The sequence below is a fragment of the Hemiscyllium ocellatum genome, chromosome 14, assembly GCF_020745735.1.
Source record: "Hemiscyllium ocellatum isolate sHemOce1 chromosome 14, sHemOce1.pat.X.cur, whole genome shotgun sequence".
Classification (NCBI taxonomy): Eukaryota; Metazoa; Chordata; class Chondrichthyes; order Orectolobiformes; family Hemiscylliidae; genus Hemiscyllium; species Hemiscyllium ocellatum.
Window position 1 is genome coordinate 30990607 of NC_083414.1, and position 27350 is coordinate 31017956.

Sequence of the window (27350 nt, forward strand, 5' to 3'; positions counted from 1 at the left end):
CCCTGGGCGGCCGGCAGCGCACAGTGGAGTATGAGGCTAACGTGGCAAAATACTTATGGAGTGGGGAGTTAAACTATTAACTGTATTTGTTTTTTTTATTGGGAAAGAAGAGAGAGAGGTGGAGTGGAGAAAAAGGCAGGGGAGAGAGAGAAAGTAACTTAAAAAAAAAGTGGCGGGGGGCGAGAGACAGAGAGACGGGGGTGGTGGGCAGAGAGAGGCGGGGGGGGGGGTGAGGGGCAGAGAGAGAGGAAACGAGGAGTGAGGGGGCAGTAGAGAGGGGACAGGAGGGGAAGCGAGGGAGGTGGGGTCAGAGGGGTGCCGGGGGGAGGGGGGGTCAGTGGGGACCAGAGAGGGGATGGGTTAGAGAGGCGTGGTCGGGGGATCAGAGTCAGGGGGTTCGGGGTGTCAGAGGGGGGAGTGTCAGCGGGGAATCAGAGAGGGGGGGTTCAGAGGTGGGGTGTCGCGGTAGTGGGGGGGTCGGGGGGGCGAGAGAGGGGGGTTCGCGGGAGTCAGAGAGCTGGCAGATGAGGGGGCGAGAGGGAGAGATCAGAGAGAGAGGGGGGTCAGAGTGAGGGGGGATCAAGGCGGGGCGAGAGAGGGTGCGGAGAGAGAGGGGGCAAGGGGGGCGAGAGAGAGGTGGGGTGTCACGGGGGTGGGGGAGTCAGAGAGAGAGGGGGGTCAGAGAGAGAGGGGGGTCAGAGAGAGAGGGGGGTCAGAGAGAGAGGGGGGGCGAAAGAGAGGAGGCGGCGAGAAAGAGGAGGCGGCGAGAGAGAGAGGGGGGCGGGCGAGAGAGAGAGGGGGGGCGGGCGAGAGAGAGAGGGGGGCGGGCGAGAGAGAGAGGGGGGCGGGCGAGAGAGAGAGGGGGGGCGGGCGAGAGAGAGAGAGAGGGGGGGCGGGCGAGAGAGAGGGGGCGAGAGAGAGAGAGAGAGAGAGAAAGGGGGGGCGAGAGAGAAAGGAGGGCGAGAGAGAGAGAAAGGGGGGCGAGAGAGAAGGGGGGCAAGAGAGAGAGAGAAAAAGGGGCAAGAGAGAGAGAAAGGTGCAAGAGAGGGGGGGACGAGAGAGGGGCGGGGTGGCGAGGCAGGGGGGAGGCACAGAGCGGGGGGGGGGCACCATCCCTCAGGCAAGGGGCAACATTGAGAAAGCAGAAAGGGCATTTGAATAAAACAATGTCCAGTCACAATTATTGTGTGAAATGGAAGAATGTGCAGGGTAATAGGAAGCAATGGCTCTATATGAATTGCTGACACACCAGTCTGAATGGTTGCTTCTGTGCTACAGCCACTCTCATTTCATGAAATTCACTGAGTTTCAAAATTAATGATCCTAAGAAAGTAGGCAATTCTCATTTATTTAATACAAACAGAAGAATAAAAAAAATCCAGACTCAATGTTTTATTTGTAATCACATTTATTGACATAGCCAATAGGATTACCTTTACACAGATACAATCCTGGTACAAGAAACCTTCTGTCAGGTTTTACATGTTTGCAAGTCCAATGTTCAATATTACAAAGTCTATGAAGCCTTTAGTTCCACACAGTTTAAAAAACTTCAATTATTTATGTAAAAAAATCTGTGTAAAGGTCTCTAGGCTGGCACACATGCATATAACATTATGTTTTAGCCAACCTGCCACTAAATGATAATGCACATAAAAATAATACAGTACTGTGAAAATTGCTTCAAATAAATACCCACATGAAGTACATTTTTAATGTTACTGAGCATATGATCAATACTGTAACAAAAAAAGTTAAGAACCACACCATTCTTCCAGCGAACAGAAAATATCTTTCACAATAATGTAAAATTCATCACTTAAATTGCACTTAATTTAAAGTTATTTCTATATTTAACCAATTTGTCAAAAGTTGTCCTCAACAAACCTCACCAGTTTAATCCATGGCTTATGGTTTGTTGATGCAGCATCTATTTTCTGTTTGCTGAATTTACACAATGATTACACAGCTGGTAAGGAAAGTTAACGTCTTAATGTTTTCACATCTGCTAACAATACCAGTTATTTGCGTCCATCACCAAAGCTAAGATACGTGTGATACAGTCATCTGTACTGTAACCACAAATGTGTTAATACAATTTATTGTGTCTGTTAGGAGTCCAAACTCACTTGATTTGGTTCCCAAAATAGCATCCCCTGAATTTGCATGAATCTGCATTTCAGAAGTATCATCAACATAAAAGAATTTCATACAATTTATTTGTAAAATTAAGACTACAGTGGAAATTGTGTGCAAAAGGGGGGTTCTCAGTTGCACTTATTGCTTAATCCTTTTTGAAATTTGAATACTTTTTAGTTTGCAAAAACAATTGTAGGAACAAGCACACTGTTCAAAATCATCAAAGGCACTACTGGCAGGATTAACAAAATGAAGGCATGGAAACAGAACACCCCACGACAAACAATCTTTTAGATTTTTCTTCTAGGTGTACCAAGTTTTGGCACAATAACAAAAAAGAAATAAGAAGACAATTCCAAAATGGAATTTATTTGGCGCCTTTGTAAAAAATTCTATTAAATCAATGATACTTGATATTTTTAAAACCCAGAAATCCTGGAATTTGTTGGTAATACTACTTTTCAAGTGCTTATTACCATTACCAGAAAAAAAGTCAAGTTTTTTTCCTTGTTACATTGAGCTATTCCTAAGAATAATATACAAGAAAACCCCAGAATTGGATCACCCTGGATTTTAGAAGTGGCAGTTAACATATGCAAAACAAAAATTCTAATGGAGAAAATGCTGAAGCACAAATCCCGGTAGTGTAAAAATATAATTTGAACACAGGTTAAAAATATAACTGACTCCTCTGCAGCATGCAGATGCAGAACCCTATCACACCAAGTAAAGACACTACCGGTAGAGTTATATCAACAAACTCCAGCATTTTCTACCTTTCTAATAATTAAAAAAATATCAAAAGTGCACAGGTTTAACATCTGATTAAAATCAATGAATAACTGGGAAACATATGAATATTATAACATCTCAATATTGTGTAATATTATATCATAAAGCATAATGTTAATCAAATTATTGAAGATTTCTTCAACACTTGTGAGTTTCTCTTCCTGCAGCAGCCATTTTAATAATGTAATTTTGTTCATGTTTGCAACTTGTAGTGCAAACATAAGGCAGCAAATATACTGCCTCTATTATTAATGTGGTTCAATAGTGTTCTCTTCACTATTAGGTCATTTTGTGCAATGGACTACACTAGTACTTTTTTTTAAAACTGCACTCTTGACTGCAAAGTCCTGCTCCAGGGACTTTTATCGCTGAAAAAGGGAAAATAAAAAAAATTAGCCAAAACTCTCATTATAAATTACCACTTGCACAAGAAGCAATTCATAAAGAATGCATAGCACAAGGTTTTGCTAGTCACATTAATCTGTTAATGCAAACTGTGGGCTGTTAGCAATCAAAACTGACCATTTTGAATTACTCTGGAACATAAAGCATACACAAAAGTATAACATGTTGAGGACCATTTATAGGAAGTTGACCTCACAAGTATTGAGTGACCTGATGTTGGCCATGCAAAGAGATTATTTATCACAGGAATAGGTTTACAAAGCCATTAGATAAGAGACACATGCAGGTCATTATATGCAGACTTCTATGAGCAAGAGCAAATACAGCCAGAAGCCAAAGGATAGACAGCCTGCTACAGAGGTAGGCATTATATGGATTTCACTTGCTGAGTCGTTAACAGCAATTAGGTAACACTATGTATATAGATGCATATTCTAAACTTTACAGCAAGTTGGTCACATCATATCACAATATTGAATTATAACTTGAGACACATTTTGAACATCTGCCCAAATTGTTTTACATGTCTGCCTTAAAAGTATCAAATTTGTTACTTGTGTTTTGTAAACGGAAATCATTGCCTTAAAATATTCTTGAAATATGGAAGCAACTGTGCATCTGCTTCAAATATAGTAAAAGTGTTCAATATCACATATCTAAATGCTAGGTTAATTCAAACCACTGGCGCTTTGCCCACAATATAAAGAAGTTAATTATCTGTAGATCAAAGGCCTTCAAAGGATTGCACAGCACAGAAAACTAAACCAAGACTGAATTTAACAAATACTTTGTATACATGATTTCAACAATGGTAAATTTCTGATTCATTATCACAAGTTACTCCAAAAATTTTTAAAATGTTCAACTCTTCATTAGCTCTGCTGTGTCATAAGTTATTGAAGAAAAAAATCTTTGAATTCTACTTTAAAGTAATTTTAAAGCTCTCAGACAGAACAGTAATTTGTAATAGCACACAGAGTAGCTAAAAGAACAAAGCTTGTCCTGTTATTTTGTCTGTGAACTCATACTCACAATCAGTAGCCCGAAATGGGAAAAATGGCAAACATTTAATATTTACAGCAGAAATTATTGTGCATTTACTGTAGAACTCAGATTCTAGAAATGATAAATATTTCTTACTACCTCCACAACACTAGTGATACATAAACATCACTATGAACTGGGAGCAGAAGAGTTTTCAATTGCAGTCTTTTGACCCACTGTGGCCAGTTAGTATACAAAATAGTTTAACTTTATTCATTTAGAAATCTGGATCTACAATTTAAATACATTGTAGCTATTTTGTATTAGATCTTTTTAAAGTAAGAAAATGGAGATGAATAAAGTTTATTTAAAGAAAGAAGTGAAACACTTAAGCTTAGTTATACAAAGTACGAATATTCCAAGTCATAGCATAAGTTTTTGGAACCACAAGATAGGCAATGCCTGTATTTTCATATTATTAACACAAATCTCCCAACTACTTATATGCAGTGTGGGGGTATTAAAAGCACAAAGCTACTGACATTGGCAGGATATGGAATATTTTCCTATATTGCTTCAGGAGGGATTTGCATGGGCGAAGGAAATTTGTGCCGGACAGCATACGTTTGACAACAGTTCTTACCCAATTCGGTGCACCCTCAGTCCATTGTGTGCGCTTCACTTTGTGCTCATTTAAATTAACAGCATCAAATGCTTCAACTGTTATTAAACTTTCCAACATGAAAATTGCAGGCTGTAAACAGGGAGGATGTTGTCAAAGGCAGCAGGATGTAGATCAGATGGAAAGTTGGGTAGAGAAATGGCCAGTAGAGCTTAACTCAGATAAGGTGATGCATTCTGGGAGGTCAAAAGCAAGAGAAAAGTTTACAGTAAATGATAGGACCCTTAGAAGTATTGAATCTTTGAGTAAATCCATAACTCCCGAAAGTGGCAACACAAGTGAAGATGATGGTTAGGAAGGTTTATGGCAAGCTTGCCTTCAGCAATCAAGCTACTGAGTATAAAAGTTGGCAAGTAATGTTGCAACTGTATAATATTTTAGGCTACATTTGAAGTGTAATGTGCAATTCTGGTGGGCACATTGTAGGAAGGCTTTCGACCAGGATGCAAAAGAGATTTATGGGGATTTTACCTGGATTGGAGTATATGAGGTTTGACAAATTTGGATTGCTTTCACAAGAGTCAGAGGCTGAGGGGTGACCTGATAGAAGTATATAAAATTATGAGGAACATGGATTCATAACTTTAAGGTGGAAGTTTAAAAGGAGAGGTGCAAGGCAAGTTTTCTTTGAAAACCTAGAGAGGCATCTGGAACACGTTGCAGGGAGGTGGTAGAAGCAAATATAATAGCAATGTGTAAGAGACATTTAGGCAGACACATGAACAAGCAGAGAATACAGGGATACTAACCATGTGCAGGCAGATGGGATTAGTTTAGAATAGGGTCAGCGCAGACATACTGTTCTATGTAAATAACATACTGCTGCAGTCACAGTCCCTGTATTTGTTGAATTCAAAGCACAATCTTATGAAACAAAAAATTAACACATTCACTGCAAGCTTTGAAATTACTTGTATTTAATAGGAGGACTTCCTCCATGTCCTATATTGTCTCACATAATGCAGAGTTCCACACCTCCTGTGCTCGAATAAACAAACAATTTGAAATTTATAGCCTGCAAGCACCAGTGGCATGAACTAACACTGAAGCATGGTACTGTGTTTCCAATACTGAAATACACAGACAAAAATCCGTCTCTTGCTCAGGATATAATCTCCACACATTATTGTACTTAAAAAAGAGTTGAAGAACAGCATTAGTAGATATAAAACTCCAACATCCTTTATATTCTGGAAATTACAATTCTCAATATTTTTAAAACTGCACATCACCTTAACTACAATTTTGGTAAAACAAAATTGAAGTTTAAATGGAGATGGGATGAATTTGCATATATCAATACTGTAAACGTATGCAAAACATAATTGTTAAATGTAACCCTTTGTTTGGAAGATGAAGTGCAAACCAAACTGGTTGAGAAAAACAAAAGCACATTTGTACTATACAGACTTCAGACTGTGGTGTTGGAGCAAGCTGATAGAATTAATTGACAGCTCAGATACCACAGTACCCATATAATGTACAGGTATCGCAATTAAAGCCTTAAATTACAAAGTGTATATTTGTACTAATCCAATTACTTCATCTCCATACAATTAACAATCCAATACAGATTAACATATTGTAATGCTAAGAAAACAGGGCATTAATACTGTGCTGCACACCAAAGCATTACATCTATTTACTATCCAACCTCTTGTGAATCCCTTGTATATCACAATCAATCACAGCAGATTTTGTATTTCTCATTGCAATACATCTGGTTGCTGACAACTACTCCCTCTTGTCTGACAACACAAGAGCGAACATGACTTACACTGGGGTTGTTAGCTCTGGTTTTGGTCCACGACTTGGTTCGGCCACGCTTGGACTGCTCATGATCAAACTCTAAGTCCTCCAGCCTTTGAGTCAATGCCAGTTTCTGCTGAATGGCCATGCGAAGAAGAGAGTTCAGAGTCTTCTTCTCATCCTCAGCAGCAGCAAGTTGACGCTGCATTTCATCCAGCTGATTTACATATTCATCGCATCTGAAATATAGATCCAATAATTACTAGTTAGCAACATCATTTAAATCATTTCATTTGGTTAGTTAATTCATTCCATTGATATTTTCATCTGTTCTAGATTGGCTTGATCTAAAACATACTGAAGCTCAGCAAGTACATGATGGAGAAATCAAAATTTAATACAATAAAAGAAGGTAAGAAAATAACTTAAACTTGATATAATTAGGATCACTTTTTTCAATTAAGTAGAACAGGACCATATATGGCACTGGATGCCCCTAAGATTGTAAAACATAAGTAGACCTGCAACATACATAGTCTATTTCAATATTTATGCTATACATGTTACTACCATTGCCAAATGCAATGAGATATAATAACCTGGCTTTCTTAAAGCATAAATGTTTCCCAAAAGTAAGAACAGCACACAAGTGGAAGTCTGAACCAGGAATAAAATAACAAATGGACAAAGTTATATGTTATATTCTTACGATAAAGTTTACAATGATGATCAGTGATGTAAGCAAGTGGAGATGTGGAGACCTCCAGACAAGTTGAAAACAGGCCGCATTTAACTAAGCATCAACATTCACACCAAACAGCATAGGAGACAACCAAAGGCAATATGTTGTGATGTTGAATAGTTATGACAGTACCAAGAATAAAACAGTTCCAGTTCAGAGAGTCACCTGATGCATCTTATCTCCGTCAAACTCCACACAAAATGCCAGAGGGAAGTGGAAAGTTGATACTTTCTTTCAGAATTAGAAAATGTAATTAGTCATTAAAGACTAACCATTTTGTTCTAGCATTTAGGACTTTTGATTTGAAGCTGAGCTTCATAACTAAATTAAATTTAATAGAATCTATATCGTGCAGCCGAGCTGACATCATGATTATGGGGAGCTAAAAAGGGTTTTTTTTTGCCTGCTTGCATATTCTTTCAGGTGTTGCCTCAGTAATTCCAGTTAAATGAAGACAATATGCAAAATAACATCTAAGAGTTGAATTTACATAATCTTAAAATTAATTCTCCAGTGATTCAGGCACTTCCATGTATACAAGTAAGGAGGTATTTTATTTAATCCCTGGTTTCCATCTAGTCCATTGGTCTCACCTGAAGTAGCTGTCAGGATGGCATAACTAGCATCAGTGCTCCGGGCTTAGGGAGGATAAATCGCCAAGGGCCATTACTCACTATACAGTGATTTCTGCAGCAAATACAAATACCTGGATAAAGATTGAGTATATGATTGGACTCCATGACAACACATTGTGATGCAAGGCTCACACTTGAGTAAATTGTTTCAGACCGCTGCTGTGGAACCAAACCCCAAAGTAAGTCAGTTCTGCGATAAATGTAAGAACATTGGAGGAAAAATGAGTAATTCCTAAAAATGTATTTCTCTCTTCCAGCCATTTTAGAAATCAATTTCCATATTTTCATTGAAAATTGCTTTAACATTGATCAAATTTGTGGGGTAAAATTAAAAAGTGTACTCTATGGAATAACAAACATAGGCCAGATTGATTGATTTTTTTTTGGAAGAAACAGTATTCCAATAACACAGAAACACTTGTAAATATAATACTTGAGGTGACCCCAGAAAAGGATGAAGACAGACTCGAGAAATAGATGACTACTTTAGCAGGGAGGCAAAATGGTGACTGCAAGCACATGAATTCCGTAATTAAACAACAGAGGGTGCTAGAACATAAACTTCATAGCTCCCATACTGCTACAAAGCCAACATGCAGTCACTGAGTTAATTGCAACAGAAGTCTCAATAGCATACACCTATTCATATCCTACCTGGTGAATCTTTGTAGAGTTTAAAAATCTGAAGCATAATAATAAATTATGAATGATTAGAGAAGAAAATCTCACCAAAGAATCAAAGATTTCAGCAAATAAGCGGTTCCTTCAATCCATTTTAACAGTGTGCTGGTTCCATATTAAAGCTCCAAATTCCCCTACATCTTTTAATTTTTTTCCTATTAATGTTTATCAAATTTCTTCAATTCTGAGATCAATTCATCACTTGTTTAAAGAACAAACATCAGCAATAACAATGTTTTGCTCCTTTCATTTGTAGTAGTTTTTCAAAGCCATTTGCTTTCATTATTATTGATGTATCAAATGCAATTATAATCTCCATCAATTAGCTGATTCAAAGTCTGAACACATTTTGTTCTCACTTAACTTTCAATGCTCCGATTTATGGATAGCCTCCAGTACAATGTTGATGGATGCTATTCAGAATTCAGCAAAATAAAAAGGAATGTAAAGGAAGCAAAGTCAAGAACATAATTTGGATCAGGAATAGACAATACAATTCCTCAAAGCCTTCTCTGCCGTTCAATATTATCAAAGACCCACAGCTTCCTCTCCACTTTGTTGCCAACTACCCACACCCTTTGATTTTACTGTCACCCCAAAAATCCGTCATTTCAGCCATAAAAACATTCAATGATGGACTATTCCAAAAGGTTCATAACCTTTTTTGCGATCAAATTCCTTCTCAGTTCCAAATAATAAGCCTTTAGAAATAGAGATTGGAATGTTCTGAAAGGGGTCAAAGCAGAATTAATAAATAATACATAAATAATCTTAACCAGATTGTAATCTTGGATACCTTCGGACACGAAGAACTTAAGATGGAATCTGTGTGGGGTAAGACAGAGTCAGAAAGAATCACTGAGGAAGGATATGCAAAAGTCAAGTTCAGCAAATACTTTATAATACTCAAGGAGGTATAAGGTAATGAATGTGAACATGCGAAAAGATGAAGATTAAAATCCCAGAGTCAACAGCAGAATTTTTCAAGGAGGGCATCTCAATATGGATTCCTGTCTAACACTCATGGATAGTTTGAAAAGTTGAAGAGATAGGAGATACAACAAAAATCAGAAAAAAGGAGCTGTTTGCAGATGCCAATGAACTTGTCCAATCAAAACTGATATTCACTGCTTGTGATGGTTGTATGTTTCTGCTTTATACGGAGTTCATTATAACCAGATTTGTACTCAGATTAAAGTCAATATAAATTGATCCTGTTTAAGTTCAGAGTTATTACAAATTGGGAAGACAGGAGTGATGTAGGAACTGTAAACCAGGCTAAAGAACATGAAATTAACAATTAATGACAGGAGTAGCAGTGGATTAGGAATCAATGCAGGATGCACTCATTTTATATAGGGTGGAGCATGAAAAGCCAGTGAGGAGAGCACTGAACCTTTAATGGAGCGAGACAAAACACAAATAAGGTCTGCCAAACAGTGGAAGGCAGGACAGATTAAATGACAACACAGTTGTTGGTACAAGGCAAAAGGGAATAGCTTTGGGACAAGAAAAGAAACTGAAGATCAATCTAGGCAGAAATAGTAGAATTATTGCCAACAGCTGTTGTCCCTAAATTGGGAATAGTGGTTATGAATTGAAATTAAACTCAATTTGAATACAGAAAGCTGTAAAATGCCTAAGCCAATCATGAAGTTCTCGTCATTTCATGCATAGATTCAGAGTGCAGAAAAATCCTTTTTTCACTCCGTCTGCAGCAACATAACTACCACTAAAAGTGCACTAATCCCAATTTCCTGCACTTGTCCCTTATCCTTGAATATGATAATTGAAGTACTCATTCAAATATTTTTTAATGGTTGAATGATTTCCGGCCTCCACTCTCTGTTCAGGCAGTGTATTCCAGATTCCCACCATCCAGTGAGTGAAAACATTTTTCCTCAAATCCTCTCAATCTCACAACCATTACCTGAAAACTTGCCCTCTCATGATTGATCCCTCAACCAACTGCTCTCTATTCAGCCTGTTTAAATCCCTCAATCTTATACACCTCATTCTTCTCTGCTCTGTAGAAAACAGAGTTAAAAATCACAACACCAGGTCATAAGTCCAACAGGTTTATTTGGAAGTATTAGCTTTTGGAGCGCTGTCAGGTACCTTTTGAAGGAACAGTGCTCTGAAAGCTTGTACTTCCAAATAAACCTGCTGGACTATAAGCTGCCGTTGTGATTTTTACCTTCGTCCACCCCAGTCCAACACTGGCACCTCCACATCATGGCTAAAAAAACAATCCAAGCCTATGTAGACTCTCCTTATAGCTTAATTTCTCCATCCCAGGCAACATCCTGGTGAATCTCCTCTGCATCTCCTCTAGTGCTATCACATCCTTCCTGTAGTGAGGTGACAAGAACTGCACACAGTACTCCAGTTATGGCCTGACCAATGATCTGTACAACTCTAACATCCCCTCTTTGCTCTTATACTTTATGCCATGACTGATGAAAGCAAATTCCGCCTTAACTATTCGATTCACGTGCTCTGCTGACTTCAGGGATCTTCGAATAATCACTCCTAGATCCCTGTTCTTCTAAGCTACCCAGTGAGTTGCCATTCAATAGATAAGCTCTCATCTTGCTTCTTCTTTCAAAAGTACTTCACCTCACACTTATCAGGGTTAAATAGCATCTGCCACAGCTCTGCCCATCTGACCAACACATCTATATCTTCCTGTAACCTACAACTATCTTCTTCACAACTAACCGTTCTACCAATCTTGGTGTCATCTGCAAACCTGCCCAACATTCCTCTCCACATTTTCATGTGCATCATTTATGCACATAACAAACAATAAGTATCCCAGTGCTCCTTGTGGTACACCAGACTCCAGTCACTCAAACAGCCTTCGATCACTACCCTTTGTGTCCTATTACTAAGCCAATTTCTGATCCACCTCACCAAGTTTCCCTGAATTCCATGTGCTTTAACCTTCTCAGTCAAACTTTCATATGGGACCTTGCCAAAAGCTTTGCCAACACCCATATAAACCACATCAATTGAACTTCCTTCATTCATACACCATCACATATTCAAAAAATATTCACAAATCCCTCTGAAAAAGCCATGTTAACTATCCCTAATAAACCCATGCCTTTCCAGCAGGTATTAACTCACTCCTTCAGAATTTTCTCCAACTGACATGAGACTTACTTTTCTGTAATTTCTTGGTTCACTTCCACCATCTCTTGTAAAAAGAGAAACCACATTAGCCATTCTCCAGTCCTCTGGCACTTCCCCTGCACCAGACAGGAATTAAAAATCTGCGCCAGAGCGATGCAATTTCCTGCCTCACCTACCACAACATCTTGGATGCAATTTCTGGGCCAGGGGCTTTGCCTGTTTTCAAGCCCAACAGAACCACCAATACCTCCCCATTTCCTATGTCAAACTGTGCAATTTTCTCTCAGTCCCTTTTGCCTAAATTCAATACCTATGTTCTCCTTTTCCATAGTAAAGGCTGAAGAGGTGGATTAATTCAACGCCCTCCCGATATCTTATAGCTTCACACACAGTTTTCTCCCTGGTTCCTTATGGGCCCTACTCTCCCTGGTTCACCTCTTTACCTAAAGATTTATATATAAAATATCTTAGGGTTCTCTCTAATCCTGTTCATAAGTCCGGTTCACGACTCCCTTTTGGTCTAATTGCTTTCTTAAGTTCCCTCTTACACTTCCTGAATTCCTCTTGGGCCACAGCAGAATTGCTCCATTTGGATTTATTAAAAGCCCTGCTCCTTTTCTTTATTCAGTCCTGAATTGTCCTGGACAGAGCTCTCTGAATTTATTGCTCCTGTATTTCCCTCTAAAGGGTACATGGTGGACTCGTGCTCCCCCACCCCAGGTCCTTTTTGGAATGCCCCTCATTGCTCTGCTGTAGACTCATACGTAAGGGGCTGTTCCTGGTCTACTGTGACCAGATCTTGCTTTATTTTAATAAATCTGTCTTCTCCCAATCAAAATTCATCTTTTGCAGGTCATGTGTTTCCTTGTGCAGAATAAATTTGAACTGTACCCTGTTGTGGTTGCTATCGCCTTAATGATTCCCCACTGCCACATCGAACACTTGTCCGACTTCTTTCCCCAGAACTAGATCCAGTACTGTGCCACCCCTTGTATGGCTTTTTACGTATTGATACAAAAATATCCCCTGGATACATTTCAAGAAAAATGGTAAGCTTACACTGGAATAGAGTCATAGAGACGTACAGCACAGAAACAGATCCTTCGGTCCAACCTGTCCATGCCGACCAGATATCCCAACCCAATCTAGACCTGCCAGCACCCAGCCCATATCCCTGCAAACCCTTCCTATTCATATACCCATCCAAATGCCTCTTAAATGTTGCAATTGGACCAGCCTCCACCACATCCTCTGGCAGCTCATTCCATACAGGTACCACCTTCTGCATGAAAAAGTTGCCCCTTAGGTCTCTTTCATATCTTTCCCTTCTCACCCTAAACCTATGTCCTCTTCTGGACTCCCCAACCCCAGGGAAAAGATTTTGCCTATTTACCCTATCTATGCCTCTCATAACTTTGTAAACCACTATAAGGTCACCCCTCAGCTTCCGACGCTCCAGGGCAAACAGCCCCAGCCTGTTCAGCCTCTCCCTATAGATCAAATCCTGGCAACATCCTTGTAAATCTTTTCTGAACACTTTCAAGTTTCACAACATCTTTCCCATAGAAAGGAGACCAGAACTGCACGCAATATTCCAACAGAGGCCTAACCAATGTCCCAATAAAGGAAAGCATACCAAAAGCGTGGTGGGAGAGGAGCAGAAACTAAAATGGTCAGCGTTGGGAAGCTTTAGGTCAAGATTGCTCAATGAACAGAGAGGTTCTGGAATTGGTCACCCAATTACTGATTCATTTCCCAAAACAAGAAGACACCACATTATGGATACTCAATACAGTAGGCTAAATTGTAAGGATCACAAGTAAAATTTGAGAACCTTAAGACTTAGGGGGAAGGAAATACAGTGCGAGTATTGAACCTCCTATGCTTTCACAGCAAGTGTTGTGGAAAGGAGAACAGGGTGATCGTGGAGTAGAATTGCATGTTAACATAATAGAATCTCTGGAATGCTGAAAGGGATGGGGAGATGTTGGATGCTGAAAGTTGATTGTTTGAATGCGGTGATCAAGACATAGAAATATAAGACAAAAGAACCTCTCTGTGGTTCTGAAAGGGAGAGGAATGAGTGAGGGTAGAAGTCCAGGAAATGAGATGGACATGGTTGAGGGTCCTATTGAAGGGAATCCTTGGCTGAGCAGAAAGGAGATGTATTGGAAATAACAGTTTGGAAGGTGGCATGAGATTATAGTTGCTTATGAATTCATGTGAATCATATATCCTCTAATGGGAAGGCTTCTACTCTTAGGTTCATTATTTCCTTATTAAAAATATAGTGTGTTAACCGCATCTTTATATCTGCAGGTTTTTTATAAAAATCAGAAGCAATATCCCTGATATAAAGTAATATTGTTTGAAGCAATGGAATGCTTACTTTATTACTCAAAATACTAGATTGCTTAATGTTTTATTCTGAGAAGGTATATTACATTGGCAAAGACATTTCTGAATACCAAATGAATGACTATAAATTTGGTTTCATTAATTAGCATTTAGAAGGTAATGCATTAACCTAACTAATCTAATTCCTACTTTCTGCAATAATTTTTAATCACAACTTCAGACTGCTCATCACTTTAAGAATGGTCAAATATTTATGCATATTTCTAGATGAATAGAAATGAGTATGCTGGATTCAGTACAGAGCCCTGAGGAAATGTGGCCCTATCTAGGCCTAAAATCAGAGTTATGGAACTTCAGCCAGATATTTTAAAATTTGTTCATGGGATATGGGTGCTGCCGGCAAGGCAGGCATCTACTGCCATTCCCAACTGTCTTTGAGAAGGTGGTGTTGTACCATCATTTACACAACAAAACATCACACCTATAATAAGGTAATAATTTGTCCAAAGTTTCAGAAATCCAATTTCATCTTGACTACCATATATAGCTTAGTTGAACACTTCTTTTAGATTACAACATAGATCAAAATCTATCTAAACTATCCACATTATCATTTTGGTCATTTCTTCAGTCATGCTGAAGCTATGTTGGCTTTCCAATATCTATCAAACCCTCTACTCAAAGTACATCGTGCAAATAATCAAAATGTTTACAGCACTGAAAGGGGCCAATCAAACCAACAGGTCTACATTTAATATGTAACAGCTTTATTACTACCAAGTTCACAGATTTACAATTTCTAGAGTATGACTTTAAAGAATGAAATGAGCCAAAACATATTTGTAACTCATTAAAGTCTCCTTGTGCTTTTGCAAAAATTTACCTCAGTCCATGAAGCCTGTCTGTGCCACACTTCTGGTCTGGCTTTGCTTTCAGCTGTTATCGTTTCATGCAATTTTTAATGATCACAACCGTTTTTAATATTTGGGGAAAATGGTTGTGCTTTGTATTTTAGCACAATCCAATGGCTGCAGTGCTCTAATGAAAAAGTCAAACATTTACTGAAGGAAATGTTGTTGGGGTCGGCAGTGGCAATGAAGTAAGTGTGTTTCAAACTTGATTAGGTTTACTATGAATTTTGAAGATTAGAAGACAAACTTGAGCTCTTGAAGGCGATCAGGAAACATTATTATTTTCCTCTTTTTTTCAGAGAGAGTACAGAAGCATGAATTACAAAGGGAGTATGTCAATCAGCAATTGTGCAGATGGGAGTTCATTGTAGCAAAATAGAAGGCAAACAATCACTTTCAATCCAAGGCAGGCCAGGGAAAGTGTTTGGGTAAGTTCTATTTTAATTATCTGGCAACATCTGTGGGGAGGAAAAATGGATTAATATTCCAGGTTATCACAGATCCGAAAAGTTAACTGTTTCTCGCTACAAATTCTGTATTTTTAATTTCTGATTTCCAGTAATGACAGAATTGTAGTTTTGTGTTACTATAATTGTACGCAGAATTCATGGAATTCAGATTTCAGAAGAGACCATAGAAGCTGGGTTTGTTCTTCTTAGAGCAGAGAAGATTAAAGAGATTTTTTTTTTCAAAAGTGTTTAAAATTTGACAGCACTTATTCTGATACAGAGAAACTGTTTCTATTGCAAGTTACCAAAAGAGATATAGGTAAAATAACTGGCAAGAACCACCCGAGGACAATCTAATGGCACCGCCTCGAAGAGCACAGCAAGCACTTTGATCATAGCTTTCAAAGGGAAATGGTTATGGGGTAACAATGGACTTTCATTACAATACAGTTGGAATATAAAGGGAGATGAAGTTATGTTCCAGTTATGCAGAGCTGCAAAATGATTAGCTTGGAATGGAAATGTAGTGGAGACCAAGTTCAACTGAAGCATTCAAGAGGGCACCGGATGATTATTTACATAGCTATAACGTGCAAGATTATGGGGAAAAGACAGAAAATCAGCATAAAATTTAAAATACTGGGAGAGCTGGTGCAAACGTGATGGGCAGAAGCGCCTCTTTCTGTACTGTAACAGTCTGTAAATGGAAGAGCTGGCTCGAGAGGCTGCATGATCTATTTCTACTCCTATTTCACATACTTATGAGGTAGTGTTGGTGGTGAGATGTTGAATATGGGATAAATCCAAAACTAGGAGACACTGTTTTAAAATTGGGGATTGTCTTTTAGGATAGATGCAAGGAAACTTTTTTTCTTCCTAGTAGGTTGAGCAACTATGGAACTCTGACTAAGATGATGGAGTCATTAAATATTTTGTAGATTGATTTTCTTGCAGAACAGAACTAAATCTAAGATGATCAGGAATAGGTGGGAATGTGGAAAAAACTCAAAATCAGCCATGATCCTACTGAATGGTGCAGTAGGCTCAAGAGGCTGAATGCCTGTTTCTGCTCCCAACTCCCATGATTGTTGGTTTAGATGAATATAATTTGATTTGTTTTCCAACATGCCAGTGCATTATGTAAAAATGCAGGGAATTTTCCCTGGTCAATATCCATTCAGCACCAACATCAATTAAAAAAGCAAAATATTTGATCATTACCAAATTGTTATTTGCTACATTATATGTGTAATTGCAGTTCAAAAAGCAATTTATTGGCTGTCAGTGCACTTTGAAGTACTACGGTCATAAAATTTGTTACATAAATGCAAATCTTCCCTTTATTATTGATTGGGAAAGAGTCACATCAAGTAGATTGGAATGTTCTATAAAGGACCAGACTATTAAAAGATATGCTAGAAGGGATCATGGAATGAAAATGAAAACAAGGCTGAGAAAGAGAAGGATGCCAATGCACCACCAAAAGAATGGGAGGTGTTACAACACAGGCTAAACCCCTCTGCTAATTTAAACCAGCCACACAGAAAAAGTTCACCTCACGCAGTAATCTGTTAAAGAACTATCCCAAAGGTCACTATTTAAAGAATAAAATGGTTAATTTTTACTTTAAGTCCAACAAAGAATATTAAAACCAACAACTACTTTCTTTTAAGTCGATCTTTTACCTCCCACTAAAATACTAGTCCGATTAAAAAAAAAGCCAATTAAGAGGTTTTTTAAAAAAAATCACATTTCAAAGCCCAGTCAGCTTTGTTGATTCTCCTTGGTAGATTTTTCTCTGTATATTTTCTCTAGGTTGGTTTTGCTGTTCTGCTGCACAAACTTAGACTTGTACCTTTCAGAGGGCTGTTCTGCTGGCAGTCTGTACTTGTTGGTGGCTTGACATTCTCATCTAGTTGTTCAAAATATCCACTTTTATATCTCAAAACATTGGATCATTTCATTGGCTTGATGTCCTCTCAAACAGTAAAATTCAAATTTGATTCGATTTTGATCTCTGGGGCATAATTTAAAACGATTGGCCGAATTTGTTTTTGTTCCTTAGAACACAACTCCAGCTATTTGTTTTGACCTAGTGTTACATTGTTATCTTGTTCAGAACACTGCTTTCAATCCTTGCTAGCTTCCTCTCTCAAAAGGTACAGACCCACACCTTCATAATAGGAGGGTGAATGAAGAACAATAGATAGATAATGTTTGGTAAAAGTAAGATGAAGAAGCCACATTACTTGCCTTAAGCACAGTACTAATAATGATAACAATTCTTTCAATAGCAAATAATAAAAGTACAAAACATACTTGGTCTTATAGAATGTTACTCAACATACTGTAGCATATGTTTAGATTAGATTAGATTACTTACAGTATGGAAACAGGCCCTTCGGCCCAACAAGTCCACACCGACCCGCCGAAGCGCAACCCACCCATACCCCTACATTTACCCCTTACCTAACACTACGGACAATTTAGCATGGCCAATTCACCTGACCCGCACATCTTTGGACTGTGGGAGGAAACCGGAGCACCCGGAGGAAACCCACGCAGACACGGGGAGAACGTGCAAACTCCACACAGTCAGTCGCCTGAGTCGGGAATTGAACCCGGGTCTCAGGTGCTGTGAGGCAGCAGTGCTAACCACTGTGCCACCGTACCACCCAAATCTCTGATGCAATCCTCCCATTGAAAATCAGTTCTAGAATCAGGACCTTGGGAAAACAGAAAGGAAGCAGTCCATTGAGAGCAAAATAATAGCTTTGAGCTGTTCACAGAAGAATAAAATTTCTATTTTCTGAGCAGATCTAAGCAGAACTGTGATTGGGGATTGTTGGCAGTGTTAAAAATTACATGGATTAGTCTTCTGTTGTTGGTAGAACAGGCTGCTAACTAAATAATGTTTGCAACTGTTGAATTTAATTAGTTTGTTTAGATGAAAATCTTAGGAATAAAATCTTACATGACCACTCCTGTCAGTTACTTGAAATTCAAATATCTTTTTAGAAGCTCTCAGTCTTTACAGAAATTGTAACATACTTTTATATTGAAAGAATTATTATACTTGACATCAAAGGTTTATTATACCTCTTTTGTTTTTAAGATAGTCCAATTCCAAATTTAGGTGCCCAAACATATAGTTATAAATTTCCAATAAAATTCCTGAAAAGGAAACAGAACAAATGAAAAATCTTATCTACTTAACCAAAATTAAGAATATAATCTTTACCTTGTTGCAAACATGGCTCTCAAGGATGAGAAAGTAGCAGCATCTTCTTTTAAAGCCTTCAGTTCATTACGCAGCTTCAATATGGTCTCTGTGACCATAGCTTTCTCGATCTCGTATTTACTTTTCAGGTTTGTAAGGGCTACTTCAGCAGTCTAAAGAAGAAATACAACTTTATGAAATTCATACAAAAATGTTAATTATTAAATTAAAAATGCAATGTACAACTATAACTAAACTATTTGCATTAATGGCAATGATTAAATCTGAGCTGTTAACAGCATTCTAAAACTTGTGCACATGAACATCATTTCTATTATATATAGATCTCGGATTAAGGCTATGCTAATTGAAGTGCACTCAAAAATAAATTGGTGAACATTAATAGCTTGCTGATTAAAATTAAATTTGTTGATAATCCTACCAACTAGATATCTATAACAACCAAAGGTTTGATTAGGCCAGAATTATTATTGAAGTGTGTATACCTCAAATTTGGAAATTTTCCTACCTGCTTGTTCGCTTTGAGTACTGTCCTTAGTGTTGCTATTTGCTCTCTCTTGGTACTTAACAAGGACTTCAGTTTCAAGATCTCATCCATAAATACTTCTTTGTCTTTGTCTGCCACTGACCCAAGTTCAGGCGACGTAGGACGTTGTTTGGATAGTTCTGTTGATCTATCAACGGCTTTTTGAAGGTGCTTGATTTGGTCTCGAATGACAGCAATCAGGTTGTAAATGTTCATTGGCTCTTTACGTGGATCACTGGAGTAAGGCAATGGGGAGGGCAAAGGTGAACCAGATGATGATACAGTGTCTCCATTACCATTTTCAATTTTTCCCATCTCTCCTGGAAAAAGTCCCTTTGTCAGCAGAACTGGTGATTTTCTTTCTTTACCTTCTGGACTACTACGAACACCTTTGCCTTCCTTGAAGTAATCCAGAATCACCCGGTTGGGTGTCTCATTGTTGCACATACAAACATGGTTGTACAGATTTGCTAACTCTTCGCTGAAAGTGACCAGCTCATCTTGAGCAACAGTCAAACTACCTTGGGTTCCTTCAGCTACTTCACTCACTTTCTTCAGTTCCTTTTCAAGGCAGATTACCTGGTCCCGGTCTTGTTTATTAGTTTTTTCCAGTAATGCAAGTTTTTCTGTCAATACTTGGATTTCACTTTCGTTTCTGCTCTTCTCTTTTTCATATTTGTTCTCATTATCAGTGTACTTGGCCTTCAGACTTTTTAGTTCTTCCTTCAGTTCATTTACATCAGCTATCGCTACCTTGTACTTGCACTCCAGAATCTCAGGTCCATTTATGTCTACTTCATAGTAATCGCCATCTTCATGACTGTCGCGTTCTTTTTCATTATCAAGTGAAGTTTGTCGTTCTTTGCTAGCCTGCAGTTTCTTCATAGCACTGACATGCTCAGTGAGTCTGCTAACTTTTTCATGTTGTTCTGACAAAGCACCTCTGGCATGTTCTAACTGCTTCTGAGACTCTTGGAGAGTAGCAAGCAAGGAGTTCTTCTCCCTTTCCACCTGAAATACATTGCAGTTAGAAATAAAGGTAAGACATAATGAAAAAGAAACATCTTCATTTATAGGAGACTGGTCACAGTGCCAAGGCATCTCAAAGCACTTTACAACTTGAGATCATTTCAAGTATAGTCATTGTCATAGTATTAGAAAATGTGACCATCGAGTTGTTCATACCAATATCCTATAACAGCAATGAAATAATAATCGTAAAAGCTATATTTCAGTGAAGCTGGTTATGGATTAATATTGGTTGAAGCGCTGGAGATCTCAGGCAAACCATGTACTAATTTCATCTATAAATGAGACATATTGAAAACAAAGCCAATTAGTAGGCTTCTAGGAAGTGGTCACAAAGAAGAATTATAAAGCAGACTATTCAATACATGTCCTGATTGTCAAAAATCTGCTCTAGTCTAAGATACCCATATTCCCACTTTGGTGAAAATCTATTATCAAGCAGACTACCTAGATAGGGATTTTGAGGGCTGAACTTTTACTTTCAGATCCCAAGCCTAACATCATGAACTGTGGGTGGAAACCCCCAAGTACCTGCAGCAGCACAATGCAGAGTAGAATTTTGCAGTTGGCAGGCAATTAACTATCAGCCTCTGAAAGTGCTGGTCGATTCAGAATGGCAAAAGGGCCCCAGGAACTGAAAGGCTAAGGGGAGACTGCCAGCACAAATAGATCAGTTTCAACGTCAGAGGTAGGAGCTGTTACAATAGGTAGGCGTTAGAGACACCACCATTTCAAGCTGCCAATCACAAATTAGCTAAGACAGACAACCAGGAGGGCCGGGTCCAGAAGGTTAGGGTCTTTAGGTAGTAGGAATAGCAAGAAACACTGAAGCAACTGTGGCTGATTTTTAGATATATAATAGAACCAAAGGTTTGATTAAGCCACAATTATTATTGAAGTGTGTGTGGCTCAGTTTGAAAAAACTGCAGGCTTTGTTGATAATTCTAGCTGCATTGCCAATTGAGAGGCTTCATAATGGTCAACCAACATGATTGGTACTCTATCCTCTGAACTAAATATGCAGTTTAAGGTCAGGAAAGTATCTCTTAACCAGCTGGGGGTTTAATTGCCCACCGTGTTCAGATGGATGACTGTGTATGGGACCTGACATCTCTCCAAAATACTAGGCATCAGGCCCACAAGACACTTGGGGACATGAAACTGCAGCATGGCTTGCCTCCTCAGCCAAATTAAATTTCTGCAATATCAAATGATAAATCTCAGAGGGAAGCAAAAATTGTGTCTGGTTCAGTAGATCATTCAGGTAAGCAGTTTTCTTTCTTGAAAGGTATTTGCTTTAAAAATACAGCAGTGACCCAATATCCAAAGCTTTAGAAGATTGTATTATTTTAGTTAAATGATGCAACTTTATCAATAAAGAAAGCTTCTATTATTGGAGAGTTTTTCAATTCTCAAGATATACCTAAAATAAGATTAAGACTGCCTTGAGAACTGCATGCAAGCTATTACTGCACCAAACTTTGAGCAATGATTTAAAATATTTCAAGCCAGCTCCACCTTAAATGCAGCAGCTTTATAATCAGAGATAGGACAATGTCTATATAAATAGGATCTATAAGACATTTCAACAAACATTAGATATAAATGTTAATTCATCATGGTACTTATATTGGTCCCCATCCACAGGGGAGGTGATGGTCTAGAGATATTATCACTAGACTATTAATCAGAAACTCAGCTAATCTCCTGAGGCCCTGTGTTTAAGTTTAGCCACGGCAGATGGGATTAAATTAAAACTTGGATTCAATTTTTTAAAATTTGGAATTAAGAATCTACTGATGACACGAAATGATAGCTGATTATCAGAAAAACCCATCTGGTTCACTAATGTCCCTCAGGGAAGGGAGTCTGTCACCCTCACCCGATCTGGCCTACATGCAACTCCAGACCCACAGCAATATGGCTGACTCTCAACTGCCCTCTAAAATGGTCTAGTAAGCCACTCAGTTCAAGGGCAGCTCGGAACAGACAATAAATGCTGGCCAGCCAGCAATGCCAGTGGCCCACAAGTGAATAAAAAAGTACAATAATACAACCTTCTAAAGCTTTGGATATTGGGTCACTGCTGTATAATACTTATTGATGAATTCAAAGCAAATGATTAAACAGAGTTTTCATTTAATATCTGAGAATGTTTATGCCAAATATTTTTAAGGCTAACACAATTTAAAATGCAACATTACTATGCATCTTGCAAACATGTCTGTGCTAAAGAGCACTTCTGATTTACAAACTTGAAAGTTACTTTTTACCATCCTTTAAAAAAAACTTCAGAAAAGTATATAATTTAAGATTTACTAAATAAATAGCTGAAGTTGACCAAAATATTGTACCACTTGTTGGGAAATTATCAGCTACTCTTTGGGAGGGCATCAAAATATCCTATTTCAGATCATTTAAATCTAGATGATTTCTACCTAGATCTCAGACTGTTCGTTATATCATCAGATGTTTGCATTGAAAACTAGTAAGTTCACAAAAGAAATGGCAGGATATCAGCGGGCACATCATCCAGGCCACAGATTCAATTATGTAACTAAAGAACTGACTCAAGAACATAATATGCAAAAAAAACTTGACCATGCTGCACTCTTAACAGAAAATCTCAAAATTAAAAACCATGTAGAAATGGGACAACAATGTAAATTACTACACTGTTAATTCAATGATAATAGTATTAACTGCTTTTAATGAATATTTAAGAAATATCGCAATACTCAGTGCAGCAAACACTCAAATGCATTTTAGGAATGTTTTTACAAATTAACTGAAGCAAACTGGTACTAACTCTATCAATTTAAAGGTAGAATGTTTTGGAAAAGACCTTTCATCAACTGTACTAATTTACTTTACATCAAATTTTATCTGAGCAAAAGAAAATCAAGCGTCATCTTATGAACATATGAATTAGGGTGGGAAGCGGCCATTCAGACCCTTCAGTCTGCGTCATAAATCAATAAGATCATGGCTAGTCTGATTGCTCTATGTTCCCATCCACCTCTGATAGGCATTTATCCCCTTGCTTATCGAGATCTACTTACACCTGTCTGAAAGACAGCACTGCCACTGTCCTTTCAGGGAGAATTCTAAGCTCATTTTTTCTCATTTCTCTTAAATGTCAAAATCCTTACTTTGAAAAGTGACCATTAATTTAAGTTTGCAGTTCACACTAAAATTGGAGGTGCAGTGGACAGCGAAGAAGGTTACTGCAGATTACAACAGGATCTTGATCAGATGGTTCAATGGGCTGAGAAGTGACAGATGGAGTTTAATTCAGATAAATTCAGCGAGGGGCTGCATTTTCAGAAAGCAGATCTGAGCAGGACTTATACACTTAATGGTAAGGTCCTCAGGAATGCTGCTGAACAAAGAGACCTTGGAGTGCAGATTCATAGCTCCTTGAAAGTAGAGTCACAGGTAGATAGGATAGTGAAGGCGGCATTTGGTATGCTTTCCTTTATTGGTCAGAGCATTGAGTACAGGAGTTGGGAGGTCAGGTTGTAGCTGTAGAGGACATTGGTTAGGCCTCTGTTGGTGCAATTCTGGTCTCCTTCCTATCGGAAAGATGTTGTGAAACTGGAAAGGGTTCAGAAAGGATTTACAAGGATGCTGCTACAATTGGAGGGTTTGAGCTACAGAGAGAGGTTGAATAGGTTGGGGCTGTTTTCCCTGAAGTGTTGGAGGCCAAGGGGTGATCTTATTGAGGTTTATAAAATCATGAAGGGCATGGAGAGGGTAAATATACAAGGTCTTTTCCCTGGGTCGGGCGAGTCCAGAACTAGAGGGCATAGGTTTAGGCTGAGAGGGGAAAAATTTAAAAGGGACCTAAGGGACAACATTTTCAAACAGAGGGTGGTGCATGAATAGAATGAGCAGCCAGAGAAAGTGGTGGAGGCTGGTACAATTACAAAATTTAAAAGGCATCTGGATGGCTATATGAATAGGAAGGGCTTAGAGGAATATGGACTAAGTGCTGGCAAATAGGACTAGATTAAGTTAGGATATCTGGTCAGCATGGACGTGATAGACCAAAGAATCTATTTCTGTGCTGTACAAGTCTATGACTAAGAGAAAACATACTTTGTGCAACTAAAAAGAAACACACCATTACTTCAAACTTATTGGGATAAAATCCAGGAACTCCATACCGAAGAATGCTGTTGGTGCATATACACTGATTGCAGTAGTTCAAGTAGGCAAATCAACACCACCTTCTCCAGGGCAATTAGGGATGCATGAAAAATGTTGGCCTTGCTAAATGCCATTCACATTCCATGAATGAATGCCAGAAGACTGTCAAGACTCCTCAGTACCTTATGTTTCAATCAAGCTACCTCCTACTCCAAACTGCAGCAGATACAAGCCTAGCCTTCCAATCTTTCCTCAAAAGACAATTTGCCCAATCCAGATATTAGTACAGTGAACCTCTGAATTACTTCTAACCAATGTTCCCTTCAAGCTGCTTGGCTACTCGAATTCTGCACCCAGTGATCAACTTACTAACACACTGACTTCCAGTTCCAGTATCACTCGTCAATCAGAAAAGGATGCATTTAAGCTTATCATGCCTGTTAGTTAGCCAATCTATCTTTGCTGCGTTACCCCTTACACTATTAGGTCTTATTTCCACAATAGTGTAGTAACATATCAAATGCCTTCTAGAAATCTAAATACAGCATAGTAGGGCTTGTGGCACAGTAGTAGTGCCCCTATCTGAGCCAGGACACCCATGTTCAAATCTCAGATGTAATAACATCTATGAAGAAGTTGATTTTAAAAAATTTCAACACAATCAGATTCTCTTTAAAAATTTCCTCAAAACTAAATCAATAGGACGATTAAACATGGTCTTCCTTGCACAAAATCGAGCTGACTCTGCCTGATGCCTTAAATTTTTATAAGTGCCCTACTATAACATTGTTAATAGTAGCTTCTAACATCTTCCCCATGACAGATGTTAAGCTAACCTGCCTGTAGTTTCCAGCTTTGCCTCCCTTTTTGAATTAGCAAGTTAAATTGGAAAATAGTGATTGTAATGGAACTTCACCTGAATCTAGGAAAATTAACAGCAATGCATCAATGATCTCACTAGTCACTTATTTAATACCATAGGATGAAGTCAGTCAGGACTCAGGGCGCTTGTTAACTCAAAAATATTTGCTTAAAGTCTGCTCCGTACATCCCTCAACTTCCGTAAAACAAATCATCAGCAAAACCATTCAACATCAACCACGGAGCAACTATTTTCTTGCCACAATTCTACTAAATTGTTCAAATGACTATATATAATAATTACACATAAAGTAAGTTATAATACTAAATGTAATTAAATGATCATAAAGTGATAGACAGGAATAAGTTCACAAAACTTATGTCACGATTAAAACAAACATACCTGCATCAGTTGTTGTTTCAGCTTTTGAATTTCAGAAATGTTTAGTTCACTTAGCAAATCGGACACCAAACTTGGTGCTGGCTTAAAGACATCATTTTTCTTAGGAGTGGGGAGCTTATTATCACCGTTCATTTTGCTGAGGCTGTTTTCATAACCATTAACCATCTCATCATTGTTTGGTTCATTGCCATCATCACTAAACTTCAATCCATCCAGAGATATATTCAGTTGGCTCGTATACATTGAATCATTGATATTCATATAGTGAGACAATTCTTTCCGCATGTTGTTTTTCTGCTCCCGCTCATTCTTCAACGTCTCCAGGGATTCCTCAAGTTGGCGTTCTGCTATTTCTTTCAATCTGATGGCATCTTCTAATTGGCTGTTGAGGAATTCTGTCTCTTCCTCAAGTCTTTTAATTTCATGTTTAAGACCTTCAAATTCAACCTGCATTGTAACAAAGTAACAACTTTGAATTTCAGAGTAGAGTGACATTTTATTTTCACTAGTAATCAAACTTAAGGTAGAATTGTGCTCTCAAAACATCTATCCATAAACATGTCAGTGTTTATCTACATAACATGGGATAAAGAAATAAGCAAATTCAAATAAATACCTTTCATTTGTTTGAATAACTGGTTATTTTGATTTGAAATGTCATGAATTGTGAATACAAGGAAGAATGTATCTAGAAAATTTATTTTAAATAGGGGCCTTGTGGTACACCATTGGACACCAATCTCCAGTTACTAGAACAATCTTCTACGACTACCCTTTGTGTCCTATTACTAAGCCAATTTCAATTGCATCTCATCAAGTTTCCCTCAATTCCATAGGCGTTAACCTTCTCAGTCCATCGCCCATGTAGGACCTTATCAAAAACTTTGCTAAAAACCACATCAACCGATCTTCCCTCATCCACACACTTGATCGCATTTTCAAAAAATTCTAAAATTTATCAGGCATAACCTCACTTTGACAAAGCTCTGATGATTATGCCTAATTAACCCATGCTTTTCCAAGTGGGTATTAATTCTCTTGTTCAGTATTCTCTCCAATAGCCTCCTGACCACTGATGAGAGACTCACTGTTCTGTAATTTCCTGATTAATCTCTACCATTTTTCTTGAAAAATTGAACCATATTAACTCTCCTCCAGTCCTCAAGCACATCCCCGTGGACAGAGAGGAATTAAAAATTGAGTCAGAGAGCCCTATGATTTCCTGCCTCACTTCTCAGTGCAGCCTGACATGCAATTCATCCAAACCAGGGAATTGTCTGTTTTTAGGTTCTTTACAGCCTCCAAAACCTCCGATTTCTTTTGTCAAACCGTGCGAGTTCCTCAGACTCCCTTTGTTTGAATTTCTTCTCTTCAGTCTGTAAAAGCAGACATAGATAAGTGTTTACTTAACACCCTTCAAATGTCCCATGGTTTCATGTACGGAATGCTTTCATGGTCTCTAATGGGCCCAAC

The 27350-nt window shown here is 38.4% G+C and overlaps 1 protein-coding gene across 2 annotated transcripts in view; it reads right to left on the bottom strand.

The window, feature by feature from the left end:
- Positions 1 to 1405: 1405 nt before the first annotated feature.
- Positions 1406 to 27350, bottom strand: part of LOC132822333 (protein bicaudal D homolog 2-like) — an 89278-nt gene continuing 63333 nt past the window's right edge. Inside the window, exons 4-8 of one of the 2 annotated variants that reach the window (XM_060835577.1) lie at positions 25878 to 26324; positions 19415 to 20443; positions 18907 to 19058; positions 6780 to 6990; positions 1406 to 3299 (exon numbers count right to left, since the gene is read on the bottom strand). In XM_060835577.1, coding sequence (XP_060691560.1) covers positions 3294 to 3299; positions 6780 to 6990; positions 18907 to 19058; positions 19415 to 20443; positions 25878 to 26324 — 1845 coding nt within the window. In that variant the 3' untranslated portion in view covers positions 1406 to 3293. Of the gene's footprint in view, positions 6991 to 18906; positions 19059 to 19414; positions 20444 to 25877; positions 26325 to 27350 lie in introns of both variants that reach the window. The other variant, XM_060835576.1, reaches the window with a different exon arrangement.